At 38.5% G+C, this 22,393-nt stretch overlaps 1 protein-coding gene across 6 annotated transcripts; it reads left to right on the top strand.

Annotated features, from left to right (window-relative positions):
- The first annotated feature begins 459 nt into the window (after positions 1–459).
- On the top strand, positions 460–12,348 carry calcoco1b (calcium binding and coiled-coil domain 1b). Of its 6 annotated transcripts, none has more exons than XM_079857377.1 (14): positions 460–599; positions 1,395–1,553; positions 1,786–1,888; positions 3,282–3,490; positions 3,852–4,064; positions 4,966–5,114; positions 5,245–5,314; positions 6,470–6,724; positions 7,058–7,183; positions 8,867–8,929; positions 9,011–9,098; positions 9,200–9,345; positions 10,251–10,331; positions 11,708–12,348. In XM_079857377.1, exons 2-14 carry the CDS (start codon positions 1,422–1,424, stop codon positions 11,717–11,719), a joined length of 1,647 nt encoding a protein of 548 aa, XP_079713503.1. In that variant the 5' UTR covers positions 460–599; positions 1,395–1,421; the 3' UTR covers positions 11,720–12,348. The 6 variants fall into 6 exon arrangements, with proteins under 6 accessions (XP_079713503.1, XP_079713501.1, XP_079713504.1 ...); XM_079857375.1 differs by having other exon boundaries at positions 10,248–10,331; XM_079857378.1 differs by having other exon boundaries at positions 9,200–9,349.
- The last annotated feature ends 10,045 nt before the right edge of the window (positions 12,349–22,393 follow it).

The following is a 22,393-nucleotide window of genomic DNA, read 5'->3' as shown; positions in this document are numbered from 1 at the left end:
ACAACATTTCCCCCAGTTCATTTCTCAGTGCTTTTTATGGCATTCATCAAAAACATTGTCACTCACACACTGCTTCCTCATTCTCCCCGACTGCTCCTGTTCCTCTCGCTCTCCTACCATATAATTTATGGATGATTTATGTCTTCTATGCATAATCTCAAAATTTCCCATCATCCATTTCTGTTGTCCTTATTATCACTGTTCCACATTAGCCCACTCCTACAGTTCAGACAAGATCTAAAATCAAATTTTTTTCCACATAGTAGGGAATATATATAAAACACACACACACACACACACACACACACACACACACACACACACACACACACACACACACACACACACACACACACACGTGTGATGTGACATGCCAAATATGGCAATGAGATCATATGATCTCACTGAGTGATTGGTGCTGTTTTGGACTTCACTTCCCAGAGTGCAACAGAGGGGGCAGTTCATCAACATGTGCATTTGTTATTGTTTGTTGCTCTCACACTGTCGGTTTAAGTCTCATCAAGATCATAAGCACTCGTACAGGGACGTGAACGGTCTCAGGTGATCTGATTCTGCAATAAACCTATCTTTGTATTAAGGTAAGAGTAAAAATTTACCCTGATATTTTAGCCATGGTGTTCCAATGACATTTTAAAATGCAGATTTAGACCATGAAAAACCTCATAGTGTTTATTGTTGTTCGTTTGTATGCTTATTTTCTGCTGTTCATTATTAGAGTTCCTGTAGTTGAACAAAGGTCATGGGTTCAGTTCCTAGGCAGCACACATAGTGATAAAAACCTGATGCTCACTTTGTTAAAAACTGTCTACCAAATGCATAAATGTTAATTAATGTGTGAAATGTTGCATTTTACTTATTGAAAAGCTCTCAATAAGTAAAAATTCAGCTGTCAATAGCAGACTTTATATTTAATAACTGTAATGGATATTTACAGAAGGGCCCCGGTGGTTGTGTTAACAATAACATATACAATGATTAAATTAAAATATTAGAAATGTTGAAGATCATGAAATGAGAATGATTAGTCTGATCTGATTTGACAGCTACTTCTGCTGTGTAAACATTCACAGACAGAACTCTGTTACCCCATCTCTCATGCAGTTTCACAACACATGGACATCTAATACAGTCGTCTGCGGTGTCAAGCATTCCTGTAGTTTGTAGTTTAATGGAAAGACACTAAATATAGCCGACTACACAAACATGATTGTGCTGACTCGTATTTCCAGACACTTGAGTTATTTGGAAGGACTGAAAATGTTCAGTAATCGTACATCTGATCCAACAGCAGTGTTATGGTCGTGGATGCTGAACATACAAAACCAAAAGAGTTTTCAAAGTAGGTTTTTGTTTTTGATTGCTTTCTTTGTCAGTGCAGACATCTGAGCAGATTTATAACTATGGAGGAAACCAGAACTGTGAACTTCAGAGATGTTGCAGAGAACTATTTCTCAGATACGAGGGTGGACTGTCGCTACACTATAAGTAGTCAACACGACTGGAGCAGTCATGACTGGATAGGTCTATTTAAGGTAAAACACAGTGTTTATTCACTACAGAACACAATAGCTGTAAGGCCGCATCCTTAGAAGTTCGAACCGGCGTTGTTTCATGGGACGGTCAAGTTGAGTAAGTTGAGTAAGTTGAAACCTAATACTTCCGTTTAAAAGGATGCAGCCTCTGAATTTGGATGCAGCTAGTGTGTGGAAAGGATGAACCTGCAAAGCAAATACTTTTTTTGTTATAACTCATCTTGTTTCACAGGTGGGATGGCTGACATTGAAAGATTACCACACGTTTGCCTGGGCTCTAGCACCAGAAGGGTACCAAACCGGAACGGATGCCAACTGTAGTGTGGCCTTTTACTGTATGTTTATATTTGATATTTAATATACTATTTTATTTATGTTTCTTTATAGCCTAGTTGATACATTTGCTGGGCATGCATGCTGTCACATGTCCTACACCAGTGAAATAACAACTGCAGTTCTTGGTAGAACAAGAACACTCAAGTTATCTGATACTTAATAACTATTGCAACACGATTGCAAGTGCCTGACATCTTTAAGGAAATGTGAGTAGTTATAACTATTATAAATATTATAGATCAGCTGTAAGAATTAACTTAATGTAGCAGAATTAACACCACAATCAACTAATGAAAACTCAGAGTTAATAGTTTTTTAATTCTAAGAAATGTTAATTCCCAGGGTTAATTTCCGGGGTACTACTCAGAGCATGTTGCCAAAATCTGCATGATTTATATATGTGAGCATGAACCACAAACAACTTTACATGTGGCAAAACAAGTCTTTAGTAAACAGACTAAATACTTAACATACATGCATACAGTTTAGCAATGGAAAGAGAGCTGAGGTAGAATACAGGAAAGCAAGAAGTTATAGCATTGTTTGAAATTGTTCAGCAGATCAACAGCCTTGAGCAAACCATCGGCTTCTTAGTTTTAACGCACACTTCATTAAAAGAAGTAGGGGTTACTTATTAATTTGATAATTGCATGTCTCGGCCATTTGAATAAAACTGTCCTGATGCAATTTGTTGAGGCTCCAGTTTATCTTTGCTGAAGTTGTCTTGATGAGAGAAAACCAGTTGGAGTCAGATGATCTTTGGTGGATGGAAAGACAAGGCCACAGCCTGGCACAAACTTAGGGCTCCTTAGAAGACTTCTAGCCCATCTTCAATTTCTCAGAATCAGCAAAGGGAAAAAAGGGGGCCTGATCTTGTGATCAGAGATCTTTTAAAGTGAAGATGTCATGAGTGAGAGGCGAGTGAGCCAATGAAGAGTTGTTTCTTAGGAGGGAAACTTTATGATCCTTTGTCTTCTAGTATGGTGATTGGTGATTGATAATTTGATTAGTTGTTGATTGAGAAACTATTAAAGATTCTTATAATACTAATATGCTGCATATTTATTGACATATAATGTACATGATCATTCAAGAAATTAAAATAGAAAATCATAGATACCAAACATGTGATATTGATTAAGTAAAGCATTCATTCAAAGAGTTTAGATTAATAGATAAAGGAACATGCATGATTACATAGGGAGATTGTACATATCTCAAGTGATTATATATAGAGGTTATAGGATTATGATTTCTTTGAGTTGTAAACCTTTGCTTGGGTGAGGGGTATTGTGGATTATTTGTTAAATTTAACAAGGATGTACCAGGCCATTTATGTGCATATGTTTTTTGGTTTCTGATCTTTATTCCACTTTTCCTGCCATCTTTCAGCATCTTATCTACCAAAACCCGGTGGGGAGGCGTATCAGTTTGTGTATGTGGATGAACATGGTGAGGTATCTGCAGTCAGTTCTCCATTTTCTTTCTGTGCTCCAAGACCTCTGGATGAACTTGTTATGCTAGAGCAGGAGAAAAACGGAGAGGAACAGGAGGATGGAGATGACCTTCTGCTGGTGGTGCCGAAGGCTCAGATCCTACAGGTGAGGCTTCGTTCAACACTAGAGGTCAGAGGAAAGATCTCACTGTAACAATGCTTTTCAAACACCACAATACATATTTGGACACCTAAGAAGACACATGCAAAACATGTCTGTCATTGCATCTTATGACAAAATATCACAAAAGTTTCACAAAGCAAAGTTTCAAATGGTGCAACATAGGTTAAAAAAGTGAGTTAGCTCTAGTATCATTTACTGATATATTCTGATATATGTTATTTAGCAATGACATTCAGGCTTTTTATGCCACTTTTTATGCCACTGTTTCTGCCATAATATTGTACTTACTCCTTTAAACTCCTTTACTCCTTCTTCCTATTTAAAAAAAAAAACATTTCCACAGAGTCTCTTGGAAGGATGTCAGCGTGATATTCATGAGTTGCATAAGAGGTTTGAGAATGCAGATGTTGAGGTGGAGAAAGAGAGGGAGAAATGGATGATGGACAGAGATGAGTTTGAAAGCGTACGAAATAAGATGAAGATACAGATTGACGAGCTAAAAGACAACCTGAGGCAAAGCACTGAAAAAATTGAGGAACTGGAGCAAAAACAAAAGGTACAATCAAAGTTTTAGGTTTCATTGGTTTATGTTGGTTAATGCAATGTAAAAGCAATACATTTGTTACAGTATTTAATAATCTCTCTAAACATTATTTAATAAAAATGCAACTGTTCATTAGTGCATGTTAGCTTAGATTTGTTAAATGATATTAACATTTTTGTATTAACATTTTAAGAATGTATTCATAAAAGTTTAATTAGTTCACCAAAAAATGAAAATTCTGTCATGAATTACTCGCCATCATGTCGTTACAAACCCGTAAGACTTTTGTTCATCTTCAGAACACAAATTAGAATCTTTTTGATGAAATCTGATCTTTTTGATGAAATCCTTCTGCCCCTCCATTGAAATCATATGCAACTACCACTTTCAAGCCACATAAAGTTATTTAAGACCTCGTTCAATTATCGCAAGTGCTTTTTTTACACAAAAAACACAAAATTTACCACTTTTTTACAAAATATTTATTTCCAATAGGCGTTCATATAGCACCATGACACATGCGGGTTGTGTTGATGCAAGAGCAGACGTTGTGTGAACGCGCATTGGAGATTAATATTTTGTAAATAAAGTGGCAGTTGCGTAGCTGTCAATGGAGAGACAGAAAGCTCTCAGATTTCATTAAAAAGATCTTCATTTGTGTTCCGAAGATGAACGAAAGTCTTACGGGTTATGGAACGACATGAGGGTGAGTAATTAATGACAAAATTTTCATTTTTGGGTGAACTAACCCTATAACATCATCTAAGATTAATAAATGCTTCAGAAAAAAATTTCTGCTAATATAGTGGAGTCTTATTGTAAAGTATTACCCAATAATTTTTTTGGGCATGTTTCTAGACCACCACAAATTTGTAATCAGAAAAGCAAAAACAAAAACACCATTTACCATCAGGATGTGCAGAACACCCATGAAAACATGTCTGCTGAACTTAATGGACTTCTAGCAGAGAGAGCTGAAAACCATCAGCGGATCAGAGAACTCGAACAGGAGGCTGCCACTCTGACTCCACAAAAACAGGACATAGAGGCCGAGCTGGACAGGTGATTTACGACTTATATTACACTTTGTTTACGGACTGTTCATTTCAATAACATAACTAACTAATTGAGTCAATAGCGGTTAAGGAAAAGAAAACACATTAAGATAGAAACATGCCATTTTCCTCTGCAGAATGAAGGAAAGAGTTAAAAAGATGACCGCACAAAGGCGAGATGAAGAAAAGGAGAAGAAAGATTTGCAGGTGAATTATATTATATATAAATTTGGTCAATTCATCTTAATTTATTTAACGCTTTATGCAAAGCTGATTGTTTCAAAGTAGATTCAATAAAGAGGAAAACAACAGAATAAATGAGTCAGTTCAGTTTTGATTCAGTTCGGTTTATGAAACAAATTATGAAAGTGGATTCAGGTGTGAAGCAGCTCTACAGAAAACAGAAGTGTCATCATTCAGCTCAATTCAGCTTTCTTCTCATCCAATAGTGTGTCAGTGCAGTCAAATCAATAATATTACTGAAAATTATTCAGTTCAGTGTTGATTTAGTTCAGTTCAGTTCAATAAATGTAAATTAAGAAATGAATATGAAATTCAACATCGGAATGTTCTAACTTTTTACATTCGTCATTGTAATATTTTCTGCATTCTGTGTTTACATCACATTTTTAAAGGTAGCGGTTCAAAAACAAAACTTCATGCTTTTTTTAGAGGAACAATTTTTTGTTTGTGCTTTGGCTCTGCGTGACAGTGTGGTCATTAGACATTTACTACTAAACTTAAGAGATATAACCAGTTTAAAAATGATCTCAAGCTGTTTAGCTGAAGACATTACTGCAGCTTTACCCATCCAGCACAGTGCTACAACAACATAATGAAATGATCTTCACAATAGATAAGGCTTTACAGTGAACTCTGAGATACATGTGACAGTTTATCTGTTCAATAAAACACCTTACTCATCTGTAGAGCAATTAAACACCATAATCTCAGCATCGCTTTTACATCATCTCAAATCCCTCAGTTCTCTCCATGTCCTAAAACCAAGCCGATGTTGATTCTTGTTTTATTACGAGCTCTGTCTCGTTTTATTTTCTCCAGCAGACTCTCGTCTGGTTGAAATGGGTGATTCCCCGAAGGTTGGAGATTTAGAGGCTCCATGTCAACCTTTCTCATTCATTGTGACAACTAACCTCTGAAAATCTCACACCAGACACACACACACACCTTTGGAAGAAGGATTGATGTATTGGCTTTTCGTTAAAACGCAAAAAAAAAAAAAAAAAAGTTAGATGGTGTATCTTTTTTAAAATCAGTGCTACATTTTACGTGGACTTCAGAATTGATATCTCGGACTGTAAAACGGCATGATTTGTATGAGAATGAGTATTTCCTCTGCAGATTGAGAATCAGCAGATACACACAGATCTGCAGACCCTACAGGAGCGTTTGGAGGCCAGTGAGCGCAGCACTGATGCCCTCCGCAGGGATCTGAGTGAACTGGGATCCATGCAGAGCCACAGCCATGCAGAGCTGCACCAGGTCCGACTGCAGTCGGCACAGATCAATGTACAACTGTCCCAGGCCAACCTGGCTCTGCGTGAGGGACAAGCCGTCTGGGCCCAGGAGAGAGAGGCTCTGAGACACAGTGCTGAGGTTACTACAGTACTACCACTTTTATATCTCATGACCAATTTGTACAAATTCGTACGAGTGAGTGAAAGATGGCTAATAGGTGGCTGAAACCCACGTGATGGGTAGGGGCGGAGTCAGGTGTAGGTCATTCGTACGAATTAATTTGAATTGGGCAACTCGTAAAATATGTATGATTTAGCAAATATCGTACAAATTCGTACGAGTGAGGTCGTATGAATTCGTATGAATTAGCCACCTCGTAAAATGTGTATGAATTGCTGTGAGATCGGGATGGAAAAGTCATAACACTTACTAGTAAGTGTGTGACTCAAAATCTTTGTGCTCTTGTTAAAGCTGGATAAGGATCGTGTCCAGAAACTGAGCCGCGAGCTTCAGAAGAAGGAAGAGTGGCTCCAGGAGGAGAGAACGGAGAGAGAGAAACTGGAAGTGGAGCTTGGGAATGAGAAGGATTGTAACCGGGTAAATATTCCATGACACATGCATGGCCCTATAATTAAACTTTCACCTCGTTCAGAGCCTTCTGTATACCCAGCACATATGTGGGTCAGGTTACTGGTCTTGGAGCAACACCAGTATGAGTCATGTGTTGCTTTTAAAAAAAAACTGTAAATAAGTTGACCAAAATAGATCTGAAACACCACTATAAATTGCACATGTATATGTTTACAGAAGTGTTTTCCCCCCTGATTATTCATATGAATGGATGCCATGAGACACTAGTTAACTTGGTTGATAAGAAACTTAATAAAACACTTGATCTTGAAATATTGAATGTGGAAACATATTTTACTTACTGCATGAAACTATGTATGAATTTGCTATCGTCTTCGCTATTGTGACATATATCTGAGTGAAACGCTTCTGGAACAAAAACAAATGTGGGCGGGGCTTGATTTTGTCTGTGGGGAACTGATAGACTGGTTGTTGTTTGCTATTGGTGGATCTCATGTGAGTGACAGGTTTCTCCACCCTCGTCATCAGAGAAGAGAAGAGAAGAGATGTCATTGAGTTTGACGCGTTCCTGGTCAACATATTTTGTTGATCCTAGAACAACATTCCTGTCCAAACATTTTATCCTAACAATATCCCTACCCCTAAACCTAAACCTACCCATAACTTCTCCCTAAAATCAGAGGGAAATGATCTGTGAATAACACTGATGTAGAAGCACCTAACCCTGGTTGTAACCCTAAACTTGACATAATCTGTAAACTTGTCCCTCAAATCTGATTGGTTGACTGGAATGTTGTTCCAGGATCAACAAAGATGTTGATCCAGGAACATGTTGTATTTCAATTCAGGTTCTGCTCGGAACCAAGAGGGAGGGGAAGTTATTTTGATTACAGATTATGAGCCACGTGAATTTAACAAATGTGCACAGATAAATCATCATAAATCTTTAAAAATAAATATGATATTCTATAAAAAAAAAAAAACTATAATCGTCAATTTTAATTTCATGGTGTCTTTAAGTTAATTTGCAAGCTAAAATAGTTAAAGGATTCATTAATGACATACTACATACATTTTTCTTTTGACATATAAGAGGTAAAAAAATACTGCAAGTTTCATACTTACAAAATTAGTTGCCACATCGATTTATTTTTTATTTTTATTCCTCCACATTGATGTCACACTGTGGTATACGTTTACATCTGACTGTTTCAGAAACAGTACATTAACACCAAATTAATGTATCATTCCTATAGAGAGAGAGAGATGACATTAGACAACCATAGCAGTGTGTAACACTAAATCAAAGTTCAGACATACAAGAAGTCAGGCAGACACTAAATATATAAACTCAGCCATGAATTAAACACATGTACTCTAAGTGAATCAACTGTAGACACACACACACAAAATCTAAAATTAAAAGAGCTTCCTCCAAAGTTCTCAATTTCTTTCTCTCAGAAAAGGAAAACTCACTTCAGGAGTCTGCTTATAATTTATACTTATAAATAAAACTTATATGAAAGACATTATAATTCAAAAGGCAATGATGACCATATTCCTACAGGCATCTTAGGCAAATACAAGCACGAATCCGATAAGTGATGGAGTTTGCTAGCAAACGCTTTGAGATTAAATCACTCCTCTAATACTGAATGAAGTTTTCTCTATCATGTGTGTAAATCATAGGAACTGAGAGCCAGTCTGAGAGCCCTGCAGAAGGAGCAAGAGCAGAATCAGCTGGAGAAACAGGTCAAAGCTTTCTGAATCTGTGTCTGACTGATCTGAACTGATGTCATGCTTGCTGACTGCTAGAGTTTTATTCACAAACAGGAGCTCTTGGATCATATCCGTGTCCTGGAGCTGAGACTGGACACTGAGACAGATGCCAAGTGGACGGAGGCAGCGGCTTCACCAACACGTCAGTTCACATGATCCATCATTTCTTCTCTTTATGCAGACATACATAAAAGGATGTAGTGCTTGTGATATTACAGTAAATCATAATCTTATTTCTTGCAGCTTGCATTGATAGCCCTCCATCAACTGAAGAAAAGCCACAACAAGAGTCTTTACCCGAGCTGTCTTTAAGTGTGCTAGACGGTGAACAGTTCAGCTCTCATGGGTCAACAGAGCAAAGCCAAAACTATAATGAGAACGATATGATGGCAAGTACCACAAAAATGAAATATGCTTGATTAATATTCAACTAAACTGAAAAACACTGTTTAGAGGAACACACTGACTTTTTGGGACTTTAGCTTATTCACCGGATCCCCCAGAGTTAGATAAGTCCATACATACCCTTCTCATCTCCTTGCGTGCCGTAACTCTGTCTGACGCACCCACCGCTAGCCTAGCTTAGCACAAAGACTGGAGGTAAACGGTTCCAGCTAGCATACAGCTCCCAATAAGTGACAAAATAACGTCAACATTTTCCTATTTACATGTTGTGATTTGTATAGTCACAGCGTGTACAAATAACAAGGTCACATGAGACACAGCCATCTTCTAACCGTATACTGGGAACTATATTCTCAGAAGGCGAAGCACTGCTACTTCTGCGGTGTGATTTACTCCAACTCTGAGCGAACTCTCTGCTCCTCACCACGGGGCTTCTCAGGCGCTGCGAGTAAATCCCTCCGTTACGGCACGCACGGAGATGAAAAAGGTATGTATGGACTTATCTAACTCTGGGGGATACGATGAATAAGCTAAAGTCCCAAAAAGTCGGCGTGTTCCTTTAACAAAAGCATTTGAAGCATGACATCCAAAAACACAGTATTGCCCTCAAAAGGGATTTTAACCACAAAATAAGAATGATGTTCCCTTTGCAACATGAACTATAGGCTCAAATTAATATGGAATTCCAACAAGTTAATAACACCCAGAAAGTGTATTTTTAGAATAATCTAGTGCTTAAAATTTGTGCAATATTTAAATTGAAAAGAGCACTTTTATTCTCTTTTACCTTCATATAAATGCTACTTGGTTTGATATCTTCATATGTAATTAAAGTTTATACATAAAACATGTGATTAACTTTTTTTTGTACCAAACCCCTTAAAAGCAGGAGGATCTAGAAGCGGAGCTTTATTCCAGTGTCATTGCTGACAAACCTTTGCTGCTTTTTGAACACAAAGACAGTCTTCAGGTAAAATAATGCACAGATTCAGTGAACTGGAGTTTTTCTGTTGAATAACATTAGTTCATGTGCTCCTGTGTTCCTTATGAACAATAAGTGTTTGGAAACTATATGACTTGCATCTGTAATGTGTTTCACTACATTCTTTCTAATTTAATGTTGTAATGTTATTACAAAACCGGTACATCTCACACCATCAGCTCCTTAAATTCCCACTACTTCACAAGAATTGACTAACTTCAATTTCAAATCTTTAACAGAGCAATGTATTTTTTTTTGGTCACTTTGTAATTTTGCTGCAATTAAAACCAAGGCCCTGTACCAAATGGAACCATAAGCCCTCGCAATCTTCCTCCGAATCCACACTGTCGTGGCGGCGAAATAGAGTATATCGGGGCGCTCGCAAACACACTTCTGAAACCTAAAATGGCAAATGGGACACCCACTTAACGGACACGTGCACACAGCGGCCACTGAAAGACCACTAGTGCATGTGAAGTGTATGGGCCCAAGTGTGGTTATCAACAGGTCAGAGTAATGCGCATGCTTAAATCTCTTTACAATGTCATGAAAGCTGCCTGTGAAGGTGTAGGGTAGGATAAGTCTTATGATGCTTTTGTTACTGTCAGGGTTTGGGTAGGTGAAAGGAACGAGGACTCAAGTGCAGGACAATGGGTATTTAATGACAATAAAACAAAACAGACAACAAAAACTACTCTGAGGGGGAGGACTTGGACTTGGACTTGGACTTGGACTTGGACTACAGGAGGACCATAACAGGGTAAAGTTACAACAACAAACCAGCACAGGACTGCAAACACAGGGAGACTAAATAGGGAAGCAAACAAAGCAGGTACCGAGGGAAGGCAGGTGGGGCAAATGAAGCAATAATCAGGTAACAAGATGGGAGGGGCTAGACAATCGACAGGAGAGAACATGGCACAAGGAAACATATGACAATCCATGTGCTCACACCATACATGACAAGACAGAAGTGATAGAACCCTGACAGGTACGGTTTAGCATTGTGTACCTTTCGTCACACCAATTTCTCTGACCTGTTGCTCAATTTGGAAGTGCGTACTACTACTCGTATACTAGCACCAGTGTGGGCTCGGCAGAAGTGCGCATCGAGGGCCTAAAAGACCTAAAATTACAAATTGGACACCCTACAGTCTCGTGGACTTAACGCACATGCGCACACGGCAGCCATTATACTTCCTCAAGACCTAAAGTGCATATGAAGTGTGCCATTTGGGACAGGGACATATATACCTAAACTAACCAAACTGGGATAAAAGAAAACTCACTAGGTTCCTGCAATGCTCCAAGCGAGCTGGGTGTGAAAACAAACTCAGACAACATGTTCTCTGTCTTCCCTATAGTGGTCTTACTGACGCCCCCTTAAGGCGAGCCAGAGGTGGACAGAAGAAACCTGTGTTTACATCAGCACATGAAGATCATCAGTGTGTAATATCAAAAGAGTTTTCTGAGCTGGCTTATTATGTAATTTAATCGATGCTAAGAGTGCGGTCTGTGGTAGTTCCAGTAGTGTGAAAGTGTCTGTCAGTATGAGTCTCCATTAAGAGGAAGGTGTTGTAAATGATGTATGATGTCTAGATATGCCATATATAGCGCGCTCAGCATGAAAATCAGTTCCGTATGACAAAGAAATGCCATTACAGAGTGCTATAATACCATGTTTATATTTAAAATAATGGGAATGAACTGTTATATATTTGATGTAGCAGAAATTAGTCTTTTTGGATTTTGAGGAAGCAAGTGGAGTGTTTCTGATCAGATGTGTTGATGAGACTGATTCCGATCTTTACCCGGGAGACAGTTTAGCTTTTGATTTCACTTTAGTTTTCTCTGTTAAGAATGTGATCTCTTTGTTTAGATAGGTGTGCCGGTTGTGGGTTGGTTGTTTTGTATTACCTGACAATTACATAAGTGCATTTAAATGATCAGTTCTCCATTTTAGATTTTAATTTATTTATTAAATAAACACTTTATCTTAAGAGTTTGTCACTGGTTGTTCTCTTCTCAGTTTGTGATGCTGTTATGCTATCCATTCTTGATCTAATCTCTATATGTCCTCAGACTGGTTGGACCTGAAATTCCAAGAAAAACAACAACGGTGTGTATATATAGTATTCTATTGTATGCAGTGTTTTTGTCATTTTCAACATGCATGTGTATATTGTGTATTTATTTATTTTAATTATAATGCCTCTATTCGACATTAGCGATTTGTCATAAATTTGTCTATGGGATTTTTTTTGTTTTTTTTTGTTTTTTTGTTTTTTGATAAAGGCAAGATAATGAATCAGGCTTAAATAATGGATCAGGCTTAAAAATGTATTGGTTCATGCTTAATTACTTCAATTCAAATTCTATTGAAAACAAGTCAGAAGTGTTTCTATGTAGCACTGTCACAATGCGATGATAAACCACATAGAAATATTACAAATTCAACCACCTCCAAATTATGACTAATTATGAATACATTTGGTAGTCAGTCTCTTGTAGAAACCCTATTTATTTGATTTTACATAGTGTCTGTCTTTATCTATATCTCTTTCTCCTTTATGTTTTGTTTTCTCCTTCTATTTTCTGCCATCTTGTTCTCCTCCACTCCTGTCCTGAACTCTTTCTCTCTCATTGTGAAATCATCTGTGGTTTTACTGTCTCCTCTGAACCTTTAAACACAAGGCGGAGTGATGGTCCTCCGCTCCTTTACCTTTAACCATCAGAGACACAGAAGGCAGATCCTCACAATGTCTATTATATCTTTGAACCTCGAGCATCTGTCCTTTCCTAGATCAGCAAATTTATGCCAAACTTATTCCTTCCATCATTTTTAAGTTTTTAGGTATCTGCTGGCTAACCTTTCCAGCACTGAAGCAAGAAGACTAAAATTACTAATGTAAAATACTGTCAGCAGGTTTGAGACTTCATCTTGCACACAGATATATTTAAAGTTCAAGCACAAAATGCTAGCAAGGCAATAAACAAGGTTCAAGAAAAGCACCTTTTGTCCTCAGCATGTCCTTACTGTTTAGCATTATATTACAGTAGCGCTATATCTAGCATATCAATTATACATGAAGACAGAAGCACATAAACCTAAGGAATAAAATACACAGCAGAACCCCTCTAACATGTTCAGTTACCATGGAAACAGCCCTTGCGGTGGTCAGATAAATGAGGTTGTTAAAAGCTATAGCTTGTAAAACTGTATAATGTATGGACCTAGCACATTATTGATCTCTGTTCAAAGAACATTAATTATGGCAGTGATTTAATTAGTCTTATCCTGTTTCTCTGTATTTTTGTTCTCTATTCATTATAATGATCTTCCTAACCAAAATCATTTTTCCTGTGGTGCCAATGAATCTAAAACAAGATGCATATCTCACGTGTAAGTCTGTTTAATTTCAACAGAAGCATTCAAGGACTCTATGCTGACTGCCTATTCTTGCTAAAATCTCTTCCAGCATAGTAGCAAACTCTTTCTGTCATATTTCTTATTAAATAATAATAATAATAATAATAATAATAATAATAATAATAAGGTGGATCGATTCAATATTGCTTTGTCCTGTTGTGTGACACTTCAAGAGTATAACTTTTAATGTTGTGCTTAAAGGATTAGTTCACCCAAAAATCATTTACCCATCATTTACTCACCCTCAAGTCATAGGTGTATATGACTTTCTTCTTTCAGCCAAACACAATCAGAGTTATATTAAAACATCCTAGCTCTTGGGAGTGAATGGTAACTTAGATTTTGAAGGCCAAAAAAGCGCAGCCATCATAAAAGAAATCCATATGAATCCAGGAGTTAATAAAGGTCTTCTGAAGAGAAGCCATGCGTTTTTGTTAGAAAAATATCCATATTTATAACTTTATACACTGTAAAATCGAAGACTTACTTAAAAAAAGCATGCAAACCTATTGCCTTAAAAAAAGTGGTAAAGTGAAATAGGATTAGTATGTGGTATTGACAAATGCTTAGTTAGTATAGTTCACTTACACAAGAGTTCTAGTAACTAAAAAAGAACTGTAGAGAGTACTTGATAATTTACTTGAAATAAAATATAATTGTTGCTGTGGCGAGCAGGACGAGGTGGCGTGATTAATGATGAGCGGAGGAGCGGAGGCATAAAGGAGGAGCGACGACAGTGAAGATCGAGAGAGGACCAGGCCTGGACTTGTTAGGGCCCGAGCACCGATGGTGTGAGGACCCTCTTGGAATTGCTCTGTTTATTATTATTATTAGGGCCCGAGCACCGATGGTGTGAGGACCCTCTTGGAATTGCTCTGTTTATTATTAGGGCCCGAGCACCGATGGTGTGAGGACCCTCTTGGAATTGCTCTGTTTATTAGGGCCCGAGCACCGATGGTGAGAGGACCCTATTGTTTTTGCTCCGTTTATTATTATTCTTCTTCTCCAAAGTGAATCGCTTTTTAGAGGGCCTAAACATGCTCGAAAACTCATGAAACTTTGCACACGCTTCAGAAGTGGTGAAAATTTACGTGTGATATGGTTTTCAGAATTGGGGGGGGCAAATTCGGTAAATTATTGCCCCCACATTTTGCCCCGGCTCCTGGTTTCATGTACAGGTATGAAATTTGGTACATACATGTAATGACCCAATACCTACAGAAAAGTCTCTTGGAGCATAGCCCTAAACACAACAGGAAGTGAGCTATTTTGAACTTCCTCCTAGATTTTGGGCATTTTTCGGAATTTCCTGATGTTGTACTTTAACGAACTCCTCCTACAGATTTGATTTGATCCTCTTCAAATTTGGTGAGTGTAATCTTAAGGCCTTTGTGACGTTAAATTGCGAAGATCTAGAGTTTTCGTCGAAGGGTGTGCCCTCGGCGGCCTGACAAACGTTCACCCAATTTCGGCCTTCTGGTGATATACATGATCAGATAAGTTCAATATTAATGTTGAATGCAGTTCCGATGTTGCTAGGCAACCACAGACAGCCTGCAGTAGCTCAGCCATACAATTTCCAATCTGTCCCAAACTTCACATGTTTGATAAGAGTCCTGTCCTGAACACATGACCATGCTCATATTTGGTTATAGCAATAGCGCCATCTGCTGGTAGCAGGAAGTGTGGCAAATACAAAACATGCTCGAAAAATCATGAAACTTTGCACACGCCTCAGAAGTGGTGAAAATTTACGTGTGATATGGTTTTCAGAATTGGGGGGGGCAAATTCGGTAAATTATTGCCCCCACATTTTGCCCCGGCTCCTGGTTTCACGTACAGGTATGAAATTTGGTACATGCATGTATTGACCCAATACCTACAGAAAAGTCTCTTGGAGCATAGCCCTAAACACAACAGGAAGTGATCTATTTTGAACTTCCTCCAAGATTTTGGACATTTTTCGTAATTTCCTGATGTTGTACTTTAACGTACTCCTCCTACAGTTTTGATCTGATCCTCTTCAAATTTGGTGAGTGTAATCTTAAGGCATTTCCTAAAGGCGCCGGGTGGCGGTGGCAGGGGTGCGAGGGCCCTTTTCATCGCTGCTTGCAGCTTTAATTATTATTATTATTATTCTTCTCCGCATTTAATTGCATTTTTGAGGGCCTAAACATGCTCGAAAACTCACAAAACTTTGCACACGCGTCAGAACTGGCGAAAATTTACATCTGATATAGGTTTCAGAATTGGACGGGGCAAAATGGCTCGATAGCGCCACCTATAAAAGTTCAACGGAGTGCGCCTCCCGCAACGTTCCACGTACGTGCACGAAATTCGGTACATACATGTAATGACCTAATACCTACAAAAAAGTCTCTTGGAGCATAGCCCTAAACACAACAGGAAGTCAGCCATTTTGAACTTCCTCTCAGATTTTTGTGCAGTTTTTGCCATTTTCAGGCCTCGTACTTTAACGAACTCCTCCTACAGTTTTAATCTGATCATCTTCAAATTTGGTGAGTGTAATCTTAAGGCCTTTGCGACGTTAAATTGCGAAGATCTTGAGTTTTCGTCGAAGGGCGGGTCCTCGGCGGCCTGACAAATTTCGATGTTTCGCCATGAAACAGGAAGTTGCTGTAACTCAGGCATGGAATGTCCAATCTGCCCCAAACTTCACACGTTTGATAAGAGTTCTGTCCTGAACACATGACCATGCTCATATTCAGTTATAGTCATAGCGCCACCTGCTGGCAACAGGAAGTGACATGTTTAACACTGTTATGGACTCCTAATAACATATAAAAAAGTGCCAGCAAGTGCTAAACATGCTAACAACATACTAGAAGCATGCTAAAACATGCTAGCAAACTCTTAGCTAAATGCTAAAGCATGCTATTATTGCAATTAAATAGGAATTTGCTGTAACTCAGGCATGGAATGTCCAATCTGCCCCAAACTTCACACTTTTGATAAGCGTTCTGTCCTGAACACATCTACATGAGAATATTCAGTTATAGAAATAGCGCCACCTACTGGTAACAGGAAGTGTCATGTTTAACACGTTGATGCCATTCTAGCAACATGTTAAAAATGCCATTGACTTCTAAACATGCTAGAAACATGTTAAAACATGCTAGCAATACTTAGCTAAGTGCTAAAGCATGCTAATTCAATGAAACAGGATGTTGTTGTTACGCAAGAAGGCAATGTCCATTCTGCACCAAACTTCACACTTTTAATAAACGTTCTGTCCTGAACACATGACCATGCTCATATTCAGTTACAGTCATAGTGCCACCTGCTGGCAACAGGAAGTGACATGTTAAACACTGTTGTGGACATATAAAAACATATAAAAAAAGTGCCATCAAGTGTTAAACATGCTAACAACATACTAGAACCATGCTAAAACATGCTAGCAAACACTTAGCTAAGTGCTAAAGCATGCTATTGCTGCAATTAAATAGGAATTTGCTGTAACACAGGCATGGAATGTCCAATCTGCCCCAAACTTCACACGTTTGATAAGAGTCATGGCCTGAACACATCTACATGAGAATATTCAGTTATAGTAATAGCGCCACCTGCTGTCAACAGGAAGTGACATGTTTAACACTGTTGTGGTCTCCTAATAACATATAAAAAAGAGCCAGCAAGTGCTAAACAGGTTAGCAACATACTAGAAACATGCTAGCAAACACTCAGCTAAGTGCTAAAGCATGCTATTACTGCAATTAAATATGAATTTGCTGTAACTCAGGCATGGAATGTCCAATCTGCCCCAAACTTCACACGTTTGATAAGAATCATGGCCTGAACACACGTCTATGCTCAAATTCAGTTATAGTAATAGCGCCACCTACTGGCAACAGGAAGTGACATGTTTAACACGTTGATGCCGTTCTAGCAACATGTTAAAAATGCCATTGAGTTCTAAACATGCTAGAAACATATTAAAACATGCTAGCAATACTTAGCTAAGTGTTAAAGCATGCTAATTCAATGAAACAGGACTTTGTTGTTACTCAAGAAGGCAATGTACAATCTACCCCAAACTTCACACGTTTGATAAGAGTTATCTCTTGAACACATGTCCATGCTCATATTTAGTTATAGTCATAGCGCCACCTGCTGGCAACAGGAAGTGACGTTTAACACTGTTCTTGACTCCTAATAACATATAAAAAAATGCCAGTAGGTGCTAAACATCCTACCAACATACTAGAGACATGTTAAAACATACTAGCAAACACTTAGCTAAGTGCTAAAGAATGATATTACTGCAATTAAATATGAATTTGCTGTAACTCAGGCATGGAATGTCCAATCTGCGTCAAACTTCACACTTTTGATAAGCGTTCTGTCCTGAACACATGACCATGCTTATATTCAGTTACAGTCATAGCGCCACCTGCTGGCAACAGGAAGTGACATGTTAACACTGTTATGGACTCCTAATAACATATAAAAAAGTGCCAGCAAGTGTTAAACATGCTAACAACATACTAGAAACATGCTAAAACATGCTAGCAAACTCTTAGCTAAGTGCTAAAGCATGCTATTATTGCAATTAAATAGGAATTTGCTGTAACTCAGGCATGGAATGTCCAATCTGCCCCAAACTTCACACTTTTGATAAGAGTCATGGCCTGAACACATCTGCATGAGAATGTTCAGTTCTAGTAATAGCGCCACCTACTGGCAACAGGAAGTGACATGTTTAACACGTTGATGCCGTTCTAGCAACATGTTAAAAATGCCATTGAGTTCTAAACATGCTAGAAACATGTTAAAACATGCTAACAATGCTTAGCTAAGTGCTAAAGAATGCTAATTCAATGAAACATGACTTTGTTGTTACTCAAGAAGGCAATGTCCAATTTGCACCAAACTTCACACGTTTGATAAGAGTTCTGTCCTGAACACACATCCATGCTCATATTCAGTTATAGTCATAACGCCACCTACTGGCAACAGAAACTGACATGGTTAACACAGTAATGCAGTACTAACCACATAATTATTGTGTACTGAGCATGCTAGAAACAGACTAAACATGCTAGCAACACTTAGCTGAGTCATGAAGCATGCTATTATCACCATTATACAAAACATTTTGTAACTGACTTTGACATACTCTTACTATATATACCTCCTTAAATGTACATTTCCCAACCATGCTCTGTCTTCCTAAAACCACCGAGTGTTGATGGCACGGGTGCGAGGGCCCTTTCATCGCTGCTTGCAGCTTTAATTAGGGCCCGAGCACCGATGGTGTGAGGACCCTCTTGGAATTGCTCTGTTTATTAGGGCCCGAGCACCGATGGTGAGAGGACCCTATTGTTTTTGCTCCGTTTATTATTATTCTTCTTCTCCAAAGTGAATCGCTTTTTAGAGGGCCTAAACATGCTCGAAAACTCATGAAACTTTGCACACGCTTCAGAAGTGGTGAAAATTTACGTGTGATATGGTTTTCAGAATTGGGGGGGGCAAATTCGGTAAATTATTGCCCCCACATTTTGCCCCGGCTCCTGGTTTCACGTACAGGTATGAAATTTGGTACATACATGTAATGACCCAATACCTACAGAAAAGTCTCTTGGAGCATAGCCCTAAACACAACAGGAAGTGAGCTATTTTGAACTTCCTCCTGGATTTTGGGCATTTTTCGTAATTTCCTGATGTTGTACTTTAACGAACTCCTCCTACAGATTTGATCTGATACTCTTCAAATTTGGTGAGTGTAATCTTAAGGCCTTTGTGACGTTAAATTGCGAAGATCTAGAGTTTTCGTCGAAGGGTGTGCCCTCGGCGGCCTGACAAACATCTATCTATAAATTACAGGAACGTCTGTCTGTCTGTCTGTCTGTGTGTGTGTGTGTCTGTTCCTCGCATATCTCTCGAACCGTTAGTCCGATTGATTTCAAACTCGACAGGTGTCTTGCCACGGGCACGAGTAAGTGCAGTGCCAAGTTTGACATTGTTTGGATGAGAAATGCAAAAGATATCGTTAAATATATCATTTTTAGAAGGTTGTGGTTTAAAAATAAACATTCTGACATTAGAGAGTTGTATCGGTCAAAGAAGCCCCAAGAAGGCTGTGGTTTAAAAATAAACATTCTGACATAAACACTCAGTCAGCTACACTGTTTACTTCTGAATATTATAGTTTGGTTCCCGAACGTGATAAATCCATCTATCTATAAATTACAGAAACGTCCGTCTGTCTGTCTGTGTGTTATTCGCATATCTCTCGAATGTGAGATAACCACTAAATGTGTGAAAACCACTATTTTCTGTTTCAAACTTTCACATAGCATCTTTAGGTTATAACAACATTGAAAATCAAAATCTGGATTTGAATTTTTTAAGATTTATTATAAAAACGGATTATTTTTTCCCAAAAATGCAATAAATTCATGACTTTTTTTTTTTTTTTTAAATGCTATTAATCCATTGAATCAATATAAAGTTATTTTTGATCATATTGCCATCGCAAGAAATATCTCCTGAACTTTTTTGACGGCGATCAGCTCACAAAAACTGATTTTGCACGGGCACTTTGCACTGCTCCCTGAATCGAGGTGCTTATTCATTTGTGGATGTAAACTGAATCTGTAAGTCAGCTATGCTGTTAGTGTTTACTTCTGAATATTATATTTCATTCTGGTGCGCTTAACGTTGTCGCTACTGTGTAATAGTAGCCTATGCTATTCACCAACTAAACATATCCTATTCAATGCGTTCACAGTCTCTTTCACGGGCATCATTTGTAGTTGCCTATTCACAAACTGTTTGCTCAAGCATAGCGTTTTCTCGGAGTTCACTGTGTGCTTTTTACCATGCACAAATAAAAATGTCACTGAACTTTTGCTGTGTAATTGTAACAATGAGCACACACCAAACCAACAATTACTAAAAACACACACAAAAACTGATTTTGCACGGGCATTTTTTGCACTAGTTCACCCAATTTCGGCCTTTTGGTGATATATGCATGATCAGATAAGTTCAATATTAATGTTGCTTGCAGTTCTGATGTTGCTAGGCAACCACAGACAGCCTGCAGTAACTCAGGCATACAATTTTCAATCTGCCACAAACTTCACATGTTTGATAAGAGTCCTGTCCTGAACACATGCCAATGCTCATTATGATTATAGCAATAGCACCACCTGCTGGTAGCAGGAAGTGTGGCAAATACAAAACGTGCTCGAAAAATCATGAAACTTTGCACACGCTTCAGAAGTGGTGACAATTTACGTGTGATGTGGTTTTAAAAATTGGGTGGGGCAAAATGGCTTACTTATTGCCCCTACATTTTGCCCCGGCTCGACGTTTCACGTACAGGTATGAAATTTGGTACACACATGTAAAGACCCAATACCTACAAAAAAGTCTCTTGGAGCATAGCCCTAAACACAACAGGAAGTCAGTTATTTTGAACTTCCTGTCAGATTTTGGGCAGTTTTTGCCATTTCCTGATGTTGTACTTTAACAAACTCCTACAGTTTTGATCTGATCCTCTTCAAATTTGGTGAGTGTAATCTTAAGGCCTTTCCTAAAGGTGCCGGGTGGCGGTGGCAGGGGTGCGAGGGCCCTTTTCATCGCTGCTTGCAGCTTTAATTAGGGCCCGAGCACCGATGGTGAGAGGACCCTATTGTTTTTGCTCCGTTTATTATTATTCTTCTTCTCCAAAGTGAATCGCTTTTTAGAGGGCCTAAACATGCTCGAAAACTCATGAAACTTTGCACACGCTTCAGAAGTGGTGAAAATTTACGTGTGATATGGTTTTCAGAATTGGGGGGGGCAAATTCGGTAAATTATTGCCCCCACATTTTGCCCCGGCTCCTGGTTTCACGTACAGGTATGAAATTTGGTACATACATGTAATGACCCAATACCTACAGAAAAGTCTCTTGGAGCATAGCCCTAAACACAACAGGAAGTGAGCTATTTTGAACTTCCTCCTGGATTTTGGGCATTTTTCGTAATTTCCTGATGTTGTACTTTAACGAACTCCTCCTACAGATTTGATCTGATACTCTTCAAATTTGGTGAGTGTAATCTTAAGGCCTTTGTGACGTTAAATTGCGAAGATCTAGAGTTTTCGTCGAAGGGTGTGCCCTCGGCGGCCTGACAAACATCTATCTATAAATTACAGGAACGTCTGTCTGTCTGTCTGTCTGTGTGTGTGTGTGTCTGTTCCTCGCATATCTCTCGAACCGTTAGTCCGATTGATTTCAAACTCGACAGGTGTCTCGCCACGGGCACGAGTAAGTGCAGTGCCAAGTTTGACATTGTTTGGATGAGAAATGCAAAAGATATCGTTAAATATATCATTTTTAGAAGGTTGTGGTTTAAAAATAAACATTCTGACATTAGAGAGTTGTATCGGTCAAAGAAGCCCCAAGAAGGCTGTGGTTTAAAAATAAACATTCTGACATAAACACTCAGTCAGCTACACTGTTTACTTCTGAATATTATAGTTTGGTTCCCGAACGTGATAAATCCATCTATCTATAAATTACAGAAACGTCCGTCTGTCTGTCTGTGTGTTATTCGCATATCTCTCGAATGTGAGATAACCACTAAATGTGTGAAAACCACTATTTTC

The sequence above is a fragment of the Squalius cephalus genome (genome assembly GCF_949319135.1).
Source record: "Squalius cephalus genome assembly, chromosome: 22".
In the NCBI taxonomy this organism is placed as follows: domain Eukaryota; kingdom Metazoa; phylum Chordata; class Actinopteri; order Cypriniformes; family Leuciscidae; genus Squalius; species Squalius cephalus.
This window is presented reverse-complemented; position numbering and strand designations above follow the sequence as displayed.

Excerpts from the sequence above, each read along its gene's own strand:
- calcoco1b (XM_079857375.1), top strand. The coding sequence starts at position 1,422 with ATGGAGGAAACCAGAACTGTGAACTTCAGAGATGTTGCAGAGAACTAT. Across the intron at positions 3,491-3,851 it reads CGAAGGCTCAGATCCTACAG|AGTCTCTTGGAAGGATGTCA; the intron begins GTGAGGCTTCGT and ends ACATTTCCACAG. Across the intron at positions 8,930-9,010 it reads AGAATCAGCTGGAGAAACAG|GAGCTCTTGGATCATATCCG; the intron begins GTCAAAGCTTTC and ends ATTCACAAACAG.